At 44.1% G+C, this 22087-nt stretch overlaps 1 protein-coding gene across 1 annotated transcript in view; it reads right to left on the reverse strand.

The window, feature by feature from the left end:
* Positions 1 to 22087, reverse strand: part of LOC134579083 (spectrin beta chain, non-erythrocytic 1-like) — a 230305-nt gene that overhangs the window by 118244 nt on the left and 89974 nt on the right. Inside the window, exon 2 of the mRNA XM_063438245.1 lies at positions 14478 to 14726. Within this exon, the coding sequence (XP_063294315.1) occupies positions 14478 to 14634 (157 nt within the window). The 5' untranslated portion in view covers positions 14635 to 14726. The remainder of the gene's footprint in view (positions 1 to 14477; positions 14727 to 22087) is intronic.

The raw sequence follows: 22087 nt of genomic DNA on the forward strand, positions 1-22087 counted from the left end.
GCTAAATTTTAAAAAGTAGAAAAGGGGATGGGAATCACAAGAAAAATCATCCAAAAACATTTATGTCACTTATATTGTGTTGCCTCTACTAATGTTTTTAGAACTCTCTTGTAACATGTTCTGTACGATTGAGATCAAACCCATTCCATCTTGTATTCCAGAATGTATACCAATTGAATCTGGTTAAACCAAATATCTGGCCAGATTAAACGAGGTGACATGGAATTGCATTTAAAAGAGTACAGTGCGATCATAACGTTGTTTATAATATTGCTTATTATTAAAATGGGTGCAGTAAAATCTGAACCGTAGCCCCATGTCTTTAACATTTGGAGGTACAGTGTTGTAACAGTTAACCAACATGAACAGATGTGTGGACTATAACTCCCATTACTTTTCTTGGCTCGGACTTATTAAAGTTACAGTCCATAACATCTTGAGTGCAGTTACTCCCTAACCATAAGTCCCCAATAACCTTATTAAGGGCAGCTGTATTCTTATGATGGCATTGTATGGAATGCATACCATCTGGTGATTCTAGTGGGTACACAAAGAATCCCTTCATTTTATCTGACAGATCATCTACACAAATCTAACTCACTTTGAGCATTTCATTGACCTTCTGTTCTCTAGGTAATTATACAAACCATCAATGCAAAATGTAAAAAAAAAATAACTAAACTATTAGGCACTATAATCTAGATGTACCCATCGTATTTCTTGCCTTCATGTTCTGTACCACCATTTTAATCACGGACGCCTATAAAAATTTAATAAATTCACATGTGTTAAATAAATTGTGGAAAGAACATTGTAGTTTCCATATTAGTTAATAAAGCAATGAAGTATGACTTTTTTATGAGTCCCTTAATTAAAAAATGCAATGTGGCCCTGCTAGTTCATGTACTTGAGAAATACACAGAGAAGTCTTCAAATGCTTCTGTATACCTTGCTTTGAGTAAAATACGTTTTAGTTATCCAACAGATATGTAATGAAAAAATAATTAAAACAAGTACAAAATGTGTTTACATTTCAGCATGACACTTGAACTGTCTATTTCCTGAGTTAGTGAAGAGGACAGAATAATGAAATCATATTGTAATAATATTGTAAATTACTGCTACCAATAATAAATAGCAGTATTTTTTTCCTGATTAAGTTAGTGTGTTGATGCTAGAGCAGAGGGTTTTCTTCATTTACATCATAACTATTTCTTAAATCTTACATGTATACTTACACTTCATTCTACTGCTCACTCTTTCAGCACTTTACTCAGTTTTTCTGAGAAATATACAGATTGAGAATGTTTCATTTTTAACTTGTTTTGAGTTTGCCAGGAATTTGTGAAAATTAAGAATTGTTTCAGTGTATTTTTACTTTTAAAACATTTTCTTAAAGGAACATTCCAAAACACTATAACCACTTCAGTGCTCTTATGGTACACCACCAGTATAAGTAGTCAAACAGTTTCCTTATTTTCTTGTTAGAAGCTCCAGATAGGAGCTTCCTTTAGCTCTCCTGAGCCAAGCTCATTTGGTGTGAGCATCGGCTGATCGCTCGCCGCCAATGAGCTAAGCAGCTCTGCCCTGGCTTAGGTCAGAGCTTAGAGCTTCCGGCTGCAAGGAGGCTGCAGCAAAGCACTGAGCCCAGGCAAGAAGTCCATCCATTATTAAACGATTTGGCTGCAACACATCATGGGAGTTGCAGCTGTGCATCTACCATTTGGCCACTCTTAATAGATAACATTGTAGAATATCTGTAAAGCTGACAGTAAATATAGTGCCCTGCGTAATTATACAGCATGTACTTTCCACAGCTCTTTTTGCAATTCAAATTACAGTTTCCTACAACAATTTGCATTACATTCCTTTGTTAAATTCAATAGCTCTGGAGTTAGTTGTTTGTATTAGCAAGCTACGTATATAGACAGCTGACTATTAAACAACAGTTTAGTCCTAAAAAGCGTTATCTTGCTTTTTATTTGAGCCATTAAGTACTATTACTATATATCCCATGAACTGTTGTATTCCTTACATGGATTAATAAAATGTTAATGGATAGAATAAAAGATTTTACTCAGGGAGTAAATTAACTCCTCTTACTTTCCATACCTCCTCAAAAGAACAGAAGTAAATGTCCTTTAAAAATAACGTTGATCTGGCAACCCCAATGGTGATCAACTTTTACAAAAAAAAGAGTCTATTCACTGAGTAGTGGTGAGCTGTCAACCAAATGTTTTTTTATCATTAATAAAAATAAAAAAAATTGTCCAAAATTACATTAGACGACAAACATAGCTGTGAAAGTGGCCTATTAAAATGCAAGCATCCTTTGTGTGATCAAAAGTGTGTGGGTAATATGACAATATTACCCTAATGTAGTGAACTCTCTATATAACATGAATTTTGTATTCTGTGAAAAAATTAAGCATAATAGTGCTCTCTGTATATTAAAAAAATAAATCATGGGGGGCGTGGCTCGGCTGAGCATGAAGTAGGACGCAGACACACTGAGCTCCTAGGCCCCGATCCGCCGAAGCACAGTATCTAAGCCTTATATTCCCCTATTTGAATGGGGAGAACCAAACGTGGGGCCACCCCCGGTCCGGCTAACCCCTCTACGGGACCTCCCGCGGGTCCGATGGACGAGTATCTGTCCTCACCGACTCCGCGGGCAGCAACACGCGGCCCCGGCAAAATGGCGCCCGCATCCCCGGGCTCAAGTAGTTACGCCGGCTCTCCACGAGGATCCCCTACACGTGGACCCCCTGAAGATGCCCTGACTAGGCTCTCTGCTGATCTGGCAGAGATAGCTGCTACTATGCTGACACGCAGGGACAAGTCAGACCTCGTGGCTGAACTCCGAACCGCTATCCGGGAAGAAGTTACTGCGGTCAGGCAAGATCTCACTCTGCTGGAACAAAGGGTAGACACTCTGGAGGTGCACCAATTGCAAGCCACACAACACCAACGAACAGCGGAACTAGCGGCCACGAGGCAGGGCAACATATTGCTAGACCTGAGGCGCCAGGTTGAAGACCTGGAAAACAGGAGCCGGCGCTGTAATATCCGGGTCAGGGGAGTCCCGGAGTCAGATGGAGAGACACCCAGTGAACTACTAGAAGGCCTATTTGCCCAAATCCTTGGCACTGAAGCACCACCGAACTTTGGCATTGAGAGAGCTCACCGAGCGCTTAGAGCTCCGCGCCCCGACGGCCAACCTAGAGACCTAATTTGCTGCCTCCGGTCATTCCACCTAAAGGAGACGGTCATGAGAGCAGCTCGGACTCAACGCTCAATCCGGTACCTAGACTCACAAATAGCGCTGTTCCACGATCTATCCACTCTTACCTTAGATGCAAGGCGAGCCCTGAAGCCGATCACCGCCATTCTGCAGGAGAAGAGGATCCCATACAAGTGGGGATTTCCGTTCAGTCTTCAGGCCAGAGTGGGGAACCGCTGGCAAGTCCTGAGGTGGCCGAACGAGATTCCACGCTTCCTGCGGGCCCTTGATTTGCCTGACATACATGTGGCAAACTGGATCCTGGACTTCCCTCCGGCTAGACCCACTGGCCCGAATACACCGGCAGACATCCTCCGCGAGGGGGCACCTTCGAGGCCGATACAGCGCAGAGGCGGCCCAGTGGCTCCCGAGGAGTGAACGCAGCGAGACCCCCCGGAGACGCAGAAACCCCGCTGAGCTGACCATCCAAGCGGTATTATATTTCCCCCCCCTATTTTATTTCGTCCTCCGACACCCCCCGGATGATCGTTGAAAAGGCCCCAGGTGATCCCCCCCCCCCCCCGGGAGCCCGCAGGACACATGGCGGCCGAGGGACGCTGAGACAATCCCGACAGGGTATGTACCACCCCCCCACCACACCAAACCACTGCCCCCCCGAAGCCCCGTGGGTTCCACTAGATGATTTGGGAGGGGGTAAAGTGGGGGAATTAGCGACACGGGCCAGCCGCCCAGGAATCGCCCACCCTAGATCCTAACATCATTCCCGGGTCGATAGAGAGGTTTGGGCGGGGGAAGGGGAATTGGGACGGGATACCCCCGAGGATTGATGTTTCTGAGACAGTCCCCGGACAGTCTTCCGTATATGTGAACTGCTGTCTATCACAAATCCTGGGGCCTCCCCGGAGGGTGGACGTCAGGTCCTCGGGCCTACGTAGAGGTTTGAATATCCTGCCTGAAAATTAACTAGGACTGGGGACCTTATAGGGACCGGGAGGGGAGAGTTGCAGTCGGGGAAGGGGGGTATGTTGGGGAAAGACACGCACCCACCCCGCCCCGATGGCCCAAAGCCCAGGATACGTCGCCTACCAACACCTTACGACTACCTGGCCGGACGGGGTGCGGGGTGACGGCGTCTCTGGGGGAACCACGTAATGGCAATGTATAATATGTGCCGCTATGTTCAAGAGGCATCAAAATGTGCGATTTTTCAGTTAAGCTATCATTTTACCTAGCACGGTGTACACCAGGGTCCCGTTCTGTTAACGTTGCACCGAGCAGGTGCTGTTTATTTCTCCTGATATCATTTTACCTGGCGATATACATAATCAGTACGTGTATTGTTTCTATTGCACAGGATAGGGGTAGTATAATTCTCATGTTATCATCTTACCCAGCGATATGCATAATCGATACAAATATTGTTTGTTGCACAGGATAGGGGTAGTATATTTCTCATGCTATCATCCTACCCAGCGATATGCATAATCGATACATACATTGTTTCTGTTGCACAGGATAGGAATAGTATATTTCTCATGCTATCATTTTCTCTAGCACTGTGCATAATCTGTACATATATTGTTTCGATTGCACAGTATAGGAGTTGTGTATTTCCCATGCTATCATTTTAACTAGCAATATGCTTAACCTGTACATATATTGTCTCTATTGCTCAGAATAGAAGTTGTATATCTGCTAAACGGTCAGTCTACCCGGCCAAATAAATTATGGGCCCTTTATACCACACACCACAGATAGGGAAGCGGAGGGAGGTAGGACCCCAGCTGGTCGCGCCTTTCTGTGAGCCCCGGAGGGGAGGGAGTAAGATAGAAACCCGACACACTGCCAGCTGACTGTAGGCTTCGACGGATGTCGAGACAGAATAGAACTAAGCCTGTGGAGTCGGAGAACCCCACAGAAGAGAGGGCCGCAGACTTCCGCGCACTAGGCGTGACGAGACCGGGGGGGGCGACTGCTCCCCTTACGACCCGGGACGGAAGGGCCCACACGACAGACAAATTTGTCCCTACAGCTGACACCACTGGCGGGGAAGGAGCCGACGGAGACTGCTGACTACACAACCTACACAGAGGGACGACATACCCCGTAGGGAGCCTTCCGCGCACCCCACGCAACTGACCTACTCTGTAAATACCGGCCAGAGTTCGGAGAGACGACCCTCAGACGGCCCCGAACAAACCCAACTGACCGAGGTTCGACGTTGCTCTGACTACGCTCACGGACTTTTCAACCCCAGACGTTCACACTTCCCCAGACAACCCCCCCTCTTCCCATCCCTTTCCCCCTAGCCCACGCCGCCCCTGGGTGGGGACCCGGTATCAATCGGGCATGGCACAGTTTCGACCGGCACAGCTTACACTGTGGTCACACAATGTTCGTGGGCTCAACATACCCGAGAAGCGTGCGCAACTCCTCCGTAGGCTCTGGGCAGAGAGGGTGTCCGTTGCGTTCCTGCAGGAGACGCACTTCAGAGAGAGAGATGCGCCGACACTATCAGATAGGCGCTTTTCGCAAGGCTATTTTGCAAATCACCCAGACGCTCGGAAAGCAGGTGTGGCAATTTTATTCGCACACACGATACCGTTTAATCTCACAGACACAAGCAAGGACCCGGGTGGTCGATATATCTTCCTTAAGGGTACCATTGCTGACATCCCATATACTTTTGCATGCGTATACAGCCCTAACCGTAAACAACATGTCTTCCTGGCCAAAACCCTGGCCAAACTTGAGAGGTTCCGGGAAGGCCTACTGGTCATGGCTGGTGATCTCAACGCCCCGCTCGACCCAAATGTGGATTCTTCAACCGGCACAAGCGCAATCCCAGAACACTGCCTGCGCGCAATGCGACGCTCCTTAGCCAAATCAGGGCTCCAAGACTGTTGGAGGGTCGCACACCCAGAAGATAAGGACTTCTCGTACTACTCGGCGGTCCACAAGCGCTATAGCAGAATCGATTATGTATTTCTGCCTCAAGAACGACTGACCCACCTCCAGGACGCGAAAATTGGAATAATGCATCAATCCGACCATGCGCCCATCCTGATCCGGATGAAATCCCCCCTATTTAGACCAGCAGAGCGTCACTGGAAACTCAATGAGACCCTTCTGGACGATATGGAAGCCAGGACATCGGCCTGCCGGTCACTCACCGACTTCTTTGACACGAACGCCACGGAGGACATGTCCCCCCTAACGCTATGGGAGGCTCATAAGTGCGTCATCCGTGGACACTTTATAGCCCTGGGCTCACAACGGAGGAAAAACAGGAGCAAAAACATATCCGACCTCACCAAAAAGATAGCCAGCCTGGAGGACTCTCACAAAACGTCCGCGGACGACGATGTGTACCTACAACTCACAGAAGCCCGAAGGGCACTGGCTGATCTCCTGTCTCAGGGCCTGTTACACACCCTGCGGAAATCCGCGAGATTCTTCTATGAGCATTCTAATAAGAGCGGCAAGCTTTTAGCGAAAATGCTCCGGGAGAAGAGGAGATCGCAGCACATACATAAAATCCGTAACCCACAGGGACGATCCACAAGGATGCCGGAGGGAATTATGGAAGCCTTTAGGGAGTACTACAAGGATCTCTACCATCAGTCCCAGGCCCGAACAGGAGGCGAGGCGAGACTACACCACCGGAGGGTGTCGGACTACCTATCGCAAACCGTCACACGCAAACTCACACCGGACCTCGCGGAGGAGTTGGATGGACCCCTGACTCTGATGGAACTCACGGCAGCCTTGAAACACTCAAAACCGCACCGAGCACCGGGCCCAGACGGCCTCCCGTTGACGTACCTGCGGACGTTCCAGGAGATTCTTATGCCTAGGCTCCTAACGAGCCTCAATGCCATACGCGATGGCGGAGCCTTTCCTTCAGACACCCTAGCGGCAACGATCACGGTGATCCCCAAGGAAGGGAAGGACCCCACGCTTTGTTCCAGCTACAGGCCGATCTCTCTGCTCAATGCCGACTTGAAGTTGTTCACCAAGGCGCTCTCCTTGAGAATATCCAGGATTCTACCGGACTTAATACACCCGGACCAGGTCGGCTTCATCCCAGGGCGAGAAGCTAGAGATGACACCATCCGCGCACTAAACGTTATACACTACGCGAGATCCCAGGACCGGGACACCGTGCTACTCTCGACGGACGCCGAAAAGGCGTTCGACAGAGTAGACTGGATATACCTGAATGAGACGCTACGGCATTTCGGCTTTGGGACACATATGCGCACCTGGATCTCCGCACTATACTCGACACCGACCGCTAGGATCCGTGTGAATGGGGGCTTGTCGCAGCCATTTCCCATACGTAACGGGACCCGCCAGGGATGTCCCCTGTCCCCCCTCCTGTTTGCCCTCTCACTGGAGCCATTCCTGGAGGCGGTCAGACGGGATGGGGGCATAACGGGGGTCCGCATAGGTAAGGTAGAACACAGAGTGGCAGCGTACGCCGATGATATGCTGTTCTTCCTTGAACAACCCTTGATCTCCGTCACCAACCTTCTACAAGCATTCCGCAGATTTGGACTAGTGTCCAACCTGAAGCTCAACCTGGATAAGTCGGAAGCTATGCCGATTTTGCAGAAGGAAGAAGAAGTCCACCTACTTAGTGCCCAATTCTCCTTCTCCTGGTGTGCGGAGAAGCTGCGGCACCTGGCTGCCCAAAAACCTATCACAGGTCTACCAGCTGAACTTCCTTCCCCTCCTAAAGCGCATAAAGCAGGACCTTCAGCGATGGACGACAAGCTACATCACTTGGTTTGGCCGTATTAACGCGGTCAAAATGAACGTGATGCCGCGGCTGCTATATCTCTTCGCCACCTTGCCGATCTCTATACCACATTCGTTCTTCAAGGATGCGGATTCGACCATTCGCAGGTTTGTATGGAACCACAGAACCTCACGCATCCGTAAGACAGTCATGGAACGCTCTAAGTTGGCTGGCGGGTTGGGACTACCGTCGGTTCAGTCTTATTACCAAGCCACACATCTGCACAGGATAGTAGACTGGCATGTCGGTGACAGCCCGAAGCAATGGGTGGCCATGGAACTCCAGCAAACACAAGGCCAGTTTCCTTCTAAACTGTGGTTGGGACGAGCCACCTTCCCAGAGCTACGCGTAGACAACCCCATGATTGACGCGACCCTCAAGACCTGGTGCAAAACCCGCCACACTCAACAACTGACTACCTCGCCGAACTCCCTGACCCCTATCACCCACAACCCGGAGCTGGCAGGAGGTTTACCCCCAGCAGCGTTCCAGGGCTTTCAGCAACCCGATTGGATATACGTGGGCCGATGGTGCTCAGGAACAACACTTAGACCACTACCCGACTTATTGGGAGATACACGACCCACACAGTTGGACGAATTCCGCTACCATCAGGTGCGGACGTATGTAGCTAGAATTGCGGGTCAGAACCACCTCCACAGACAACTCACTAGCTTCGAACGGCTGTGCACAAACCGATCTCACGTGGACCACGGAGTATCACTTCTATACAAGACCCTTCGAGGGAACGTGGATGATACCCCCGTGGGCTACAGAGGCAAATGGGAACGGGAAACCGGTACGCAACTCACAGACCAAGAATGGGACAAAATCGTACTGCTTACTCATAAATGCTCCATTAGTTCGAAGGTCCAGGAGACCGGCTATAAACTGCTGTCCCACTGGTACCGCACGCCTGATATCCTGAGACACTTCACCGACAACAACGATGGCTCATGCTGGAGATGCAACTCGGCTGTGGGAACGACCTTGCACATATGGTGGTCATGTCCCCGACTGGCACCATACTGGCGGCAGATTAATGCAAAAATAAAAGAAATCACTGGAAGCGATCTCCCCCTACTGCCCATGACGATGCTCCTTCACCACACCTCAGTCCCCACCAGGAAATACAAGCTCTCACTGACCATCCATATGCTAAACGCCGCAAAGGCGCTGATCCCCTTGCATTGGAACAGGGCGTCGGTGCCCACCTTCAGCCAATGGGTTGACAAGGTAGAATCGATTTATGAGATGGAAATACTGACTGCGTCCCTGCAGGGGCGCTCGGACAAGTGCGCCCTACAATGGTACCCATGGAGGCATTATATTTCTGCGGGAAGAGCATGAGGACACAGGGGCATGCCGGGCTCCGGGAGTTGAGCCCAATGCGGATAGACGTGTGGCCATGACCGTGCACTGCCCGAACAAGAGACTAGTACACGCCCGGGGGGACCTCACCCGGGCTGTTGGCCTACAGCTTCACAGACCCCTACCCTTCCCCACTGACACCCTAACCCGACACAAATACCTCCTACTGCGCACCCCCCCTTCCCCGACGTACCAGACGAGAGACGGAACAACCCGAAGGGTTAGGTACTGACCAGGGAATTAGTCGCCACCACAGTACGGCGAGTCTAGACTGCCACCTCCCACCGACAGGACTGTTCCTGGCACTTACCGTACCGTTAGGTTCGATAGCCCAATTGGAGGAGGGAGGTCGAGAAACGGCCCTGATAGAGGTCGGACTACCCAAAGTAGAGTCAGGACACAGCTGAGCCAAGAGACAATAGACCCGGACCGATAGAGGAACTAAGCAACAGACTATAAGGATGGAGACTGGGCAGGACACAAGATAGCTATCGTAGGCAGTTATCCGCGTACATGATCCTACCATTACCAGAGCCATGCAGAAAACAGCCCTAGGAGAAACCTACCTTAACACTGTACCACACGCACCCACTAGAACGTTAGCTCAGGATAGCATGCACCCGTATGGTCTCTAATCTCTGCGCACACACACCAACCCTGACGTATAGGGAGACGGGTGGAAACCTGGTCTGGAGGGTAGCCCAGCAAAGCAATGTGTCCCTACATGCCAGGACACGACCTCCCTTCAGGAAAGATTGTCCAGGTGAACCTGAACGTCATTTAACCTAACCCCTACTATGTACAGTTTGCCAACTGCAAGTTTAACCGTTTACATATGTAACCGCTGTACCAATCAAAATTGTACCTACTGTGCCTACTGTTGTAACCTTTGAAAATTGAATAAAAACAGATTGACACAAAAAAAAAAAAAAAAATCATATTTTATTGATTTGTAGTTTTTTAAATCTTTTTTTTTCCTATCTTTTACAGAATAATATTGTCTTATTATTACTTTATTTTCCTTATTTGTCTTTTGGTTGTTTCATGTTTACGCAGTATAACAGATGGTTAATTGTATGTGAGATGCTATTGGTTTTATTGTTCTAACTTCTAATTTATCATTTTAGTGATGCTATACATTTGACAAAGCATTACTTTTACTGTTCAACATAGCTGGTTTTATGCTGACAAGGGGAAATAGGCTGGACACCTCAGTGGTGTCTTGATAAATACTAGGTCCGATATTGACACTTCTTTTTTGTTATCCTATTTTGAGAGAAATAACACCTCAACACAAATAATTTGTGACAGTGCCATATGACGATATTTGAATTTAATCATGTTGTCGGGTTAGTATATCAGGTGTGGAGTTTTTAAATATAGGATTAGAGCAGGGTTATGATAAAGTCTTAATCAATATACAGACCTCCCAACCGTTCTGTTCACAGCAGTAGTCTCAAATTTAGGATCCTCTCACTGTCCTGATTTAGTTCCCTAGTGTCCCCCGGGCAGCACAGTGTGAGCGCATCATTCGACGCATAATTAGTCTATCATCGCTATGTTGTTTCACTAACGAAGCCCCCCCAAGGCTAAAATATACCGTTGGACCACCTAGCAAAATCCCTGGTTTCTGATCAGGTTGTAAGCCCTCCAACTGTATCAAATTCAAAGGGATGGCCCCTTTTTCTATATAGATATATTTGCATTGAAACCTTTGGCGGCCTCCCCGATGGGAAGAGGGGTTCCGCCGTCAGAGATGTTCTTTTCCCCCTAGTGGGAGGGATGCTGTAGAGTAGAGCAGGAACAGCTCTTACAAGAACTAGTGATTAAGTACTCCAAGCAGAAGAGAGATAGCTGTTATAGCTTTCTCCCACAAACATGAGACAAGACTCTGCTGTGAGATAACTGATTTTAATGGAGCCACACACAGATTATGTCAATCCCCATGCAAGGGGCACTCCCCTCTGGACCTGAGAGTAGACTACAGTAAAGACAGTATCTCTCACGTCATTGGCTCTCAGGTCCAGGACACTCCCATACACAAACAATGTAATCTCCCCTGCTTGGGAGAGAATTGAATAAGGCACTGTACTCACATAACCCAATTATCTCCAAGCACAGAAAAAATATACTTTTTTATATACAGTATTCTGAAAGTACCCCAAAAACTACACTAAAGTTATATCCCCTGATAGCCCAACATATTCAAAGATCACCCAGACCGGTTTTGGGGTTTAGGATTTCCATGGAAGTCACATTTTGACTGACCGCACATGAGGCTCCTGCCCAAAAGAGTTCCATGAAATCAGGCTGTGCGGTCGGTCTATTTCGGGAATACATGAAATAGTCAAAATACTCAACGTAAGAGTTCGTATGGATACTTAGTCTATGTATCTGGTTCGGGAGATTATTCCTACAGAATGTCGCTCTTTTTATACCAATCTAGACGAACGTATGAAGGTATGGAAGTCCCAGCAGTGTTCGCGCCGTCGAGTGTCCGATTATATTTCCACGCACTCAACGACAAAAACACGGCTGTATGTGTTCACGGCTAAAGATGGCTGCCGCTACGCGTTTGTATACCGAACACCGACCACCCAGCTGACTGCTTAGAATGCTTGTGGTTTTTGAGGTGTTACATATGTGATAGAGGTTAATGAGGGGCACACTCCACACACGGGTTGTCTGGTCGTTCGGTAGTTTGTTCGGTACGGGAATAAATTAGAAATAAACAAAATAGAAGGCAATGTCCCGAACCATGGACAGAGTGATCCATCACAAAACCATTATATCTTCATTGCCTTTTAGTGTATTTGTGTGTGTGGGGTGGGAGTGGGAGGACGGTGTTTAGAATTCTTGGTTTAATCATGAGGGGCGGGGGTGGAAATGCTGCCCAGAAATATGTGGGATTTATTTGCTCTCTATGTAGTTACTATATGTTTTTGGAAATTCCCTGCATATTAGTTAGTACTTACCTTTTCCAAAACAGTTTTGTGAATAGGAAGTCACTGATTGGCTAAACACATCAGCTGACCACTCTCAACCAATCTGCGGCACCCCTCTCAGGCGGCACTCCGCTCTTGCTGAAAGTAACATTTCAGAAGCCAGATGCCGCCTGAGGGGATAGTAGAGATCGCCACTGAAGGCAACGTCGAGAATGGTTTAACCCCTTGAGATAAGAGTGCCTACTGACTGACACCATAACAACCAAAGTGTTCCTTTAACTTTTGCCTGATAGAATAAAAAATGCATAACTGTCCCAAGAGAATGGGCACGTTTCTTCTTTCTTAGTAAATAATGGAGTTTCTACATATAAACAAGATGTGGCTGAGTTTACAATCTTCATCCTCCAATTTACTTGCCCCCAAGCCTTTAAACCCATCCACCACAGATATGTACCAGTTTCCACAGGTAACTATTATTTTACTGCAATTTAGCAAACATGCTTCTTCAATAATTATCAAAGAAAGAGTGAGGGAATATTAGTTCACTTACACCAGTATTCACTAGAGAATTCAAAGAACTGGAAAATTGTCTAATTCAGCTTAACTTAATAAACATTAGTTTTAAATTTAAAATTCACTTTGTATGCTCACATTTGTAAATAACCCTGAATCTAACATGGAACAAACCTTTTCTACAGAGAGCCCAATGGAAAACACATATACCTGTGTAACTAGGAATTTCTCTTACAAAGGTACATTTAATCATATAGCATGCTTGGATCAGTTACACTGGTGTGCCAGCTAGGAGTTAAAGATTATTTAGTGGCAAATATTCACTAAGGGAGCGAAATAGCAAATTCAATGAGTATCCATGGAAACAATGTAGGATTTTGTCAAAGAAAACGTCTATTATTGGAATTATTTGTAAACACATCTAATTAAACTGTGAAATCAACAAGAACACGTGCAGTTTAGTCTTACAGGGTGAGCTTAACTGTTTATCATGTGTTTGAATTCATTTCTACCTCTAAGACACACAGCTGAGGCAGTACATTATATTATAATGTGCAGATTTAGAAGGAATGAGAATAATAGTGTTCAAAAGTGTAGATTAGGATTGTTTGCATGTATCATCCACCATCTGCAGCTTGCAACCGAATCCTACATGTTAGTCACTACATTCCATTACATCTGGCACCAGATGGCATGGGAGCGTTTACTTTCACTCCCAACCTTACACACATTTACACATATTAAAGAATACTTTGAGCTACAATGGAATCAATAATTTTGGACAGATAGATACAACGTTAGACATGTTTCTCAAACATATTTCCCCAGGTCCCAGGCTTACTAAAAACGTTAGGTTCTGTTGGATATGGGTTTGCTAATCTACCATGTTTTCATGGACACGTGTATTTATTTGAAGAGCAAGAAAAGTGCTGTTTGTAGAACTAAAATGCTGCTGGGGGATACCAAGGCATTAAAGTAACAATCCAAGCACCATAATCACTAGAGTTCACTGAAGTGGTTATGGTGCTAGGAGTGCATTGACTTTCCTCACTGTAAGGAATCAAACCATTTTTCAATAGTTTGACTTTTTACCTGGGCGCTGCTCCTGTACCACCAACAACAGAGAGGCAGAAATTCCCCAGTATGAACTTTGGTTAGCACTTCTGAGCTAAGCACTGCATGCTCAAATGCGTATTGGCTGACACAGGTTCTGAGGAACTTCTCTCCGGAACTGGTAGTGGAGGTAGGGAGTGGAACCGGCAGACCCCAGGAAATAAGTCAAACTGTTCAAAAATCCATAAGGAATCCAATCCTTCATTTTGAGCTATCATCAAACGCAGCTCACAGAGAAGCATTGGTCATATTTTTGGTCATATAGTTTTGACATTTCACATTCATATCATACGTATCCTAAACATCTGGAAACGTAATGATGTTTTCCTGGTGGATCTAGATTTAACAGTTGATGGCCAGGCTGTAGGAGCAATTACTTTCTCTCCAAGCAGTAGAGAGTCCTGCTCCAGGGAAGTCCTTATATATTTCCCAAGTTAATTTTTTTAATTAGGATAATTCAATTCAAATACATTCTCAGTACATTCACCTGCAAGTGCTTTGATCCTGGATCTTTCAAAAAGGCGTGCAGAACTGTTTTCATTGTCCCAGTCATCATCTGTCAGATCCCACCGGTTATTGATGTCATTATATTGCTGTTGAATTTCGAGACTGTCGTAATCCGTTGGAGATAATGGGCTGCTCATGATTGCAACGGGTAAGTTGATAGAAACCGAGTGCAAGATGGAGGCCGTCCACACAAAATGGAGGCCGTTATTGGAGGCAATATATCATGAATCTGAAAAAAGAAAACAAAATGTGCAATGAGCATAGTGGGAGTATTATATTCCAAATTAACAAGGCAGTCATACCAACAAAAAACACATATAGCCAAACTGAGAGCATAGTTAATTGGGAGAATTTTTTCAGTTTTCCTATTTTGACCGTAATTTTGAAAATCACTTTGAATAATAGTGAATAGTGAAAAAGCCTTGATGGACACAAGTCTTTTTTTTCTGCCTATATAACTATGTAATATGCAACCCTATTAGTTTATTTGTAATTTTTTCTATTGAGTTTCTTTTGTGGCCTGTTGAAATTGTGATAATCTGCCTGCTTCATCCACTACACAGCCTTGTTCATCATATACTCCTAAACCATGTAGCGTTCTACATAGAACTTAAAGGGATTTATTTGCTAAACGCCAATTTATGTGAATTTGAAAAAAAAATTGCAATCATATTTTGTTTCAAAATTTGCTTTTCGTGTTTCAATTCACTGCAATACTGTGTTTATAATAGTAAATCTCAACATTTCCTTTTATTCATACGCTTATCACAGAGAAAGTGGCACACTATAATTATCACAAGTAGATGGAGCATCATATATCATCTCTCTTTAAATTTGGTGATTAAGTATTAAGGCTACTCACTGGCATTTGAAAGCACATAATGAAGTGAAACTCCAGATTTTAAAGAGTCTTTTAACAATTCCGGGTGGCATATCTTAAAGGCGTGCCTATTCTTAAAAGTGGATGTTCCACTAAATTAAAGCACATAATAAAGGCTTTGGTTAAAATACTGCACCGCAGTACATTACCTAATTTTGGAGATCATTTGACGATGTGCATCAATCCCCATCACCTGATGTTTATTGGAAGAAGCAGTGTGTAATCATCACTATATCTTTACTTCCTGTTCTAAATGCATTTCGATGCAGGCAATCATGGCAGAGGGCTTCCTGCCCAGATCAGTCTCAGAGCGTTAAAAAAAAATGCTACAATATTAGCCAGAGACAGGAAGTACTCAATATGTTCTTATGTATTCAGCACCTGCAAACTGCAAAGGAAATTATGCCTTTTTGTAAATGTAACTTGATGTACTCATCAATGGAAAGAAAAATCTCCAATCTTAAAACAACATACACTGGCTCAGACTACGTTTTAGAATTCTGTGTTAGTGTGTGTCACACTAAAAAGGCTCAGATTTTGTGTGAGTGCATGCCAAACTAAAGCAATGCCTCACACTATATAAAATAATGTAATATTGTGTGGAAGAGTGTAAAATGGGCATTTAAGGTTATTCACTGAAGCAAGGATTGTCTGGAATTCCAAGTGAATTTCAAATTTAAAAGGAATACCATGTCACCAAAAAATTTTAGCTTAATGAAGCCGTTTTGGTGTATAGATCATGCCCCTGCAGTCACAGTGCTTAATTCTCTGTTATTTAACACATTGTTTAACTCTCCCTGCATGTGACTTGCACAGCCTTCCTAAACACTTCCTATAAAGAGAGCTCTAATGTTTAAACTTCCCTTATTACTCAGTCTGTTAATTAATATTTTCTTGTCCAACTTTTCTGGTTACAACTACATGTATGTTCGTCCACCCATTGTAAAGTGCTGCGGAATTTGATGGCGCTCTATAAATATCATAATAATAATAAAAATAATATCTCCTCCATCTGTTAGTAGCCCGCTAGAGCCTACAGGAGCCTCTTGTGCGTGAATATTTTTCAAAAGGTTTTGTTCAATTTATAGAGCAGGAGATGAAAATGAAACCATTATTTTTTTCATGCTGGCTGTGTGAGTCACAGACATAAGAGGTGTGGCTAAGGCAGCACGGATGGAAACAAACGTGAAGGGAAACTGTCATTCACTTATGTACATTTTAATTTCCATTTTCTCAGTAATTTCCATTTAAACATTGTGCTAGTGAAATCATAAACAAATGTATAGATAGCCATGAAAACAATGTGTTTAATTGTGCTCCCCCCCACATGAAAAACTATCAGCATAATCAGCAAATCTGATGTCTGTCATGTAGTGAGGGGGAGAACCAGGCATTTACCGAAATTCCAACACAGTCAAATGATATCTTGAGACAAAGTAGGGAGAATAAAGAGCTGACATCGACTCCAGGCAGCTGAAGCACCAGAACTGAAGAGGAGCAGCAGGAGGATGATGGCAGCACCCATGAAGTACAGGATCAGGTAAGTAAATCTAACTTTTGCCTAACCCCACCCTATCCACTGGACCCCGAGCGGTGATGTCACTGTCAAGGGTCTTTGGAAATTATGATGTCACTGTCAAGGGTCTTTGGGTGGGTGTCACCCACCGTGAAAAATTTGTATTTCATAAAGATACTAATCTGTTTTGGAATTTTGCTGAAAATCCCAACCCACTCAAAGAATATACAGAGACAAGTGGGGAGCACTTTGTCTCTGTGTTTCTCCTCCACCTGACTGTCAATCACCAGAGCAGTCACCAGTAATGGCTGCAGGGAATTGGCTGTGTCAATGGAGGATCTCTCGGGATCCTCCATAGACCTCAATGATGTACTCTCAAGAGTAGAGCAGTGTTGTTGGCTCCGGTTGAAGAGGAGCAGGCCAAGAAAGATGGCGGCCCCGCGATGGACAGGTTCAGGTAAGCAAATCTCTTACATGTTGTCCCCCCCAGCCACCGGACCGCAAGCGAATGTGTCATTAAGCCAAAATAGTTTTGATGCCTTAATGAAGCCTTTTAGTATCCCTAAAAGGTCAAAATAGTCAACTGAGATCAGGTGAGTGACTAATCATATGGTGTTTGGAAGATAGTATAAGTCTGAAATATTTTTGCAGAGGCGATATAACCCTAAATGGCACCCTACCATTTCTATTTGTAAATTTAAATTTTAACATGGGTAACAGAGTTAGTCACAATTATCTGCATTCATCAAAAGCCTGCAAGATTATATTAGTGCAAATTAAATTGTTATTCTAACCCAGTGGTTTCCAAACAAGTCCTCAAGACATGTCTACCAGTCCAGGATTTAGGGATTACTCAGTTGTGTCTAAGGTGTTTTTAGAAAGAAAAGAAAAAAAAAAACACCTTGACACAACTGGGTAATCCCTAAATCCTGGACTGGTAGGCGTGCCTTGAGGTCTGGTTTGGAAACCACTGTTTTTAACCAATATCAGTCTTTCTGGATGTAGTAACCCTTGCCTGCACCGTCCCCGACTATGGGAAATACAGGACTTTTGAACCCAAAATATAGACATTTTTTGTCCATGGTGAAGTAATGTTGGTAGCTCCCATTTGAATCCCCATACCAGCTTTTGTCTTAAATAATGTTGCATGGCTAAAACAAAATAATTTAAAACCCAGCATTACCTCCTAAAGTCACCTAAACTACTCATTAATAACCCACCCATCCGGAAACACCTAAAACACAGATAATACTATTTTGAAGTAGTTGGAGTTATGTATAATTTATGACTATATTTCAGGTAACTAACAACCCAGGCCAGTTATGCACAATCAGCATGAAGTAATCATCTCTCATTAGTATGTGTGTGGCTTAGGGAGGGGTCTCATTTTACTGATTCCTTAATTTAGGGATAGGTTAATATTTCTTGATCATAACACATTCAAATAAAAAGGGCACAGTGATGTTTGTACTATGTCTGTACTTGGAGGATTAGTAAGCATAGTGTATTCAAGAAGTGTCATAAAACAAAAAAAAACAAACAGAAAATCAATGTAATAAAGTACATCAGACTACAAACAGCACTAGCAATTATTTCATGTACTATGGTTGCAATATGTAACATGCTCTTAGATTACTTTAAAATGTATTGCAGCCAGGATATTGTATTTAGCATACTATCCAGGTCTTCTATTAGTTCATGCATTTTCAAGCTTATCATATATGCAGTTTATTGCACCATATATTATTATGGACAAGTTTCAAAATGTCAGCTCTATCATATCCAACATGTGGTCTATTGCAGGTAAGTAGACATGACTGTAAGTTTAATAAATCTATGTTTTAACATAGTGGACTATACATCCATAGTTACAGTGTTTTGGAGGTAATGTGTAAATGTTGTACCTCAGCTATTCATAAAGCATATTCTGGCAGGATATATATTTAAATGTGAATAAGTGATGAATGAACAAGTGATCTATCCCAGGTGTCAGTGTACCAGGAGGGAGAGAAAGTTACCTATCTTGGTGCTGGTGTGTTAGGATGGTACTGAAAATATGTCACTTGTGTCTCTGTATGAGACAGTGACCTCAGCTGTCACAAGATGTTCATTTCCACCCTAATTAGCATCCTATTTTTAACTACCCTAATTAGCTTTTCCTGCCATGTGACCCAATTAGTAATTCTTCAATTATCTCATATGAAAAGGCAATGGAGGCTAAAAGAAGAGCTAAGGTCATGGCCTATTCCAATATGGCCGCTTACTCTTCTACATCAAACAGAACAATAACAATACTGTCCACTGACACAACAATTTTTGTTGGGCAGAAAGGCAGAAATACTTTATAAGTGCCAAAAAGGACACACATGCATATACTCTAAAAATAAAATTTGACTTTTTTTTAATTAATATGGCAACTAAAGGTTTTGCAGCATTTTACATTATTAAATGTATCTATTTAGGTTTTTTGGAAACTTTTGTCAAGCCTTTAAAGGTACATTCCAGGATTCCTTGTAGTTGGGTTGACAAGAAGAGATGAGGGCTTTGGATTCAGACCTCACTTTTTTCTGGTGTACGTGTACCTCAGATGCAGGACGTCAAAAGTAAAACAGGATTTAGGGAGAGCAATCACAAACTAGGGACTGCCCTTTGAGATTTTAGATAGGTTAACTTGTTTAATTGATTGAAATCAAGGTATCTGCTTCCTGAGATTGACTCTGCTCATTGTATCTACATAAAATGACGATATTGTCTCTGCTAATTAAAAGGTATTCAAACGTTTTATCAATCTACAGTTGCTTCTCCATTTACCGTAGGCACACCGTCTCCTTACTTCCCGATACACAAAAGGTACATGTCAAGTCTGCCCATTTTCACCTGTTTGCCCTGGGTATAAAATGCTTTGCTTATTGCATCCAGCATGTTCCCAATAGTAAGGGTTTGAGGACTCATGGTCTTGAGAATAAAACAGGGTTACTTATGCGTGATATACTCCTTACAATCCCACTGCCCATTTAGCCCCTCCTCCCATTTAGCCCCCACCCCACCCACTCGCTTACTTTAGGCTGGCTTTAGAAACTTTGGATTGCCTTTACATGTGCTGGGTGTGTCTAAAGCCCGCCGTCCCTGTTGCCATGGCGCCCTGTGCAGCTGCACAGCTCACACACCCCTAATGCCAGCCCTGCTTGCAATGTATGTTACTCCAAAACTGCAATGTTTGCAGCTGCAGGGCTAATATTGCATCAAGACCACTTCAATGAGTTGAAAGAGTCTGGTTGCCTATAGTGTACCTTTAAATATGCCTATCATATTTCATGCTAGAAGAATGCATACCTCCCAACATTGGGTAGTATGTATTCAATACAGGTGGGTATGCCTCTTCTGCCAAAAGTGGGACATTTCAGAGGGCTGAAAATATATAAAGCAAAAATAAACAGTGCTTAAAGGACCACTATAGGCACCCAGACCACTTTAGCTCAATGAAGTGGTCTGGGTGCCAGGTCCCCCTAGCTTTAACCCTGCAGCTGAAAACATAGCAGTTTTAGAGAAACTTCTATGTTTACATTGAGGGTTAATCCAGCCTCTCCCTGACAGCCACTAGAGGCCACTACCGCGATTGTCAGTGTGAAAAATCGCATTGAACTCACACTGGACGTCCATAAGAAAGTACTGAGTAATGCTTTCCTATGGGCGGTTTGAACGCGGGTGTGCCCCTGGCCGCACATGCGCATTCGGCTCCACTTGGGAGCTGACGTTGGCAGGAGGAGGAGAGGTCACCAGCGCCAAGGAATCCCTGCACTGGATTAAGGTAAGTGGCTGAAGGGGTTTTAACCTCTCCAGCTCAGTGGGATGGGGGCTCCGAGGGAGGGGGGGGGGACCTAACAACCCTATAGTGCCAGGAAAACAACTTTGTTTTCCTGGCACTATAGTGTTCCTTTAAGGTCCTTTATAGATTTTTCTCTCTCTCTGTTCCCATGCTATAACAACACCAAAATTATATCTTCCACTTTATCCAACATAACAAATGTCCTCACCTCTCTGTACGTGCCTTAGCCCATTCTAAGCTACAGGAAGGAGACCAAAACTGTTATACTATAGAGCAGTATAACTTACACAGCTGGTTCAGTGGATCTTCTCTCACTGTAGGATAATAAAAGTCCCTCTAGTCTTCGTCCAAAATTTTTTCCTGCAGTCTGACAACTGTAAACATTGCTTTATCTGAGCAGTCCCAGTGCTTCTCTAGGAGGACCATTCTATTGTCTCAAGCAGGACTGTATTAACATAGGGGCTGATGGAGCTGAAGCTCAAGGGCCATGTGCACGGAATAAGCCCAGTTATAAAAAAAAAAAAATATATATATATATATATATATATTTTACAACTCTTCACAACTCTTTCTTTCAGCAGAGGGAAATAAATATGGAAAGAGGGATGTAGGGGAGCCAAACTTGTGTGGACTGGCTTACAAAGAATAGTTAAAGGATCACTACAGGGTCAGGAACACAAACATGTATTCCTGACCCTATAAGGAAAACCCACCATTTAGGTGGCTTGCCACCCCTTAGCTCCCTCAGAATGGGTTCAAATTATCCTTATTTTCAGCTCTCCATGGGTCCGCCGGCGCTGGCTCTGCCCCCTTGGTGACATCATCAAAATTGCAGCTTTTTAGCCAATCCAGTGCTTTCCCATGGCAGTTTTCCAGTTCTCCAGTTTACAACCGCCCTTATAGTGATATGGGAGTCATATTGACCCCCATAGGCTTATATATTTTTTTCAGTTTTCCATGCTGGCTAATATGAATCTTGTACAAAATTGTTGTCTAATGCTGGTACCATGTGCTGTCCCTGCCCCTTACCTTCGCCAAGGGTTGAGGGAAGAACTTGAATTCAAGAGATGGATATCAGCTATGGTTAAGCTTTTTTCTCTATTTGTTTTGCTTTAAGATGGCACCAAAGCAAAACAAATAAGTCACCTTTTTAAAATGAAAACACTGTTTTTTGGTTGGAGTAACCCTTTAAGTAACACATCTAACATTGCTGAATACCTTAAGATATTATATATTACAAGAAAAAAAAAGAAAGATGGAGCCTATAGTTGCAAAACATCCTAGTTGGGGGTTAACCCCTGTAGATAAATAAACAAAAAATGAGAATTGGAGAATGCAGCATAAAACAAATGGGTAAGGAATACTAAA

This window comes from Pelobates fuscus, chromosome 12, assembly GCF_036172605.1.
Source record: "Pelobates fuscus isolate aPelFus1 chromosome 12, aPelFus1.pri, whole genome shotgun sequence".
Lineage (NCBI taxonomy): Eukaryota > Metazoa > Chordata > Amphibia > Anura > Pelobatidae > Pelobates > Pelobates fuscus.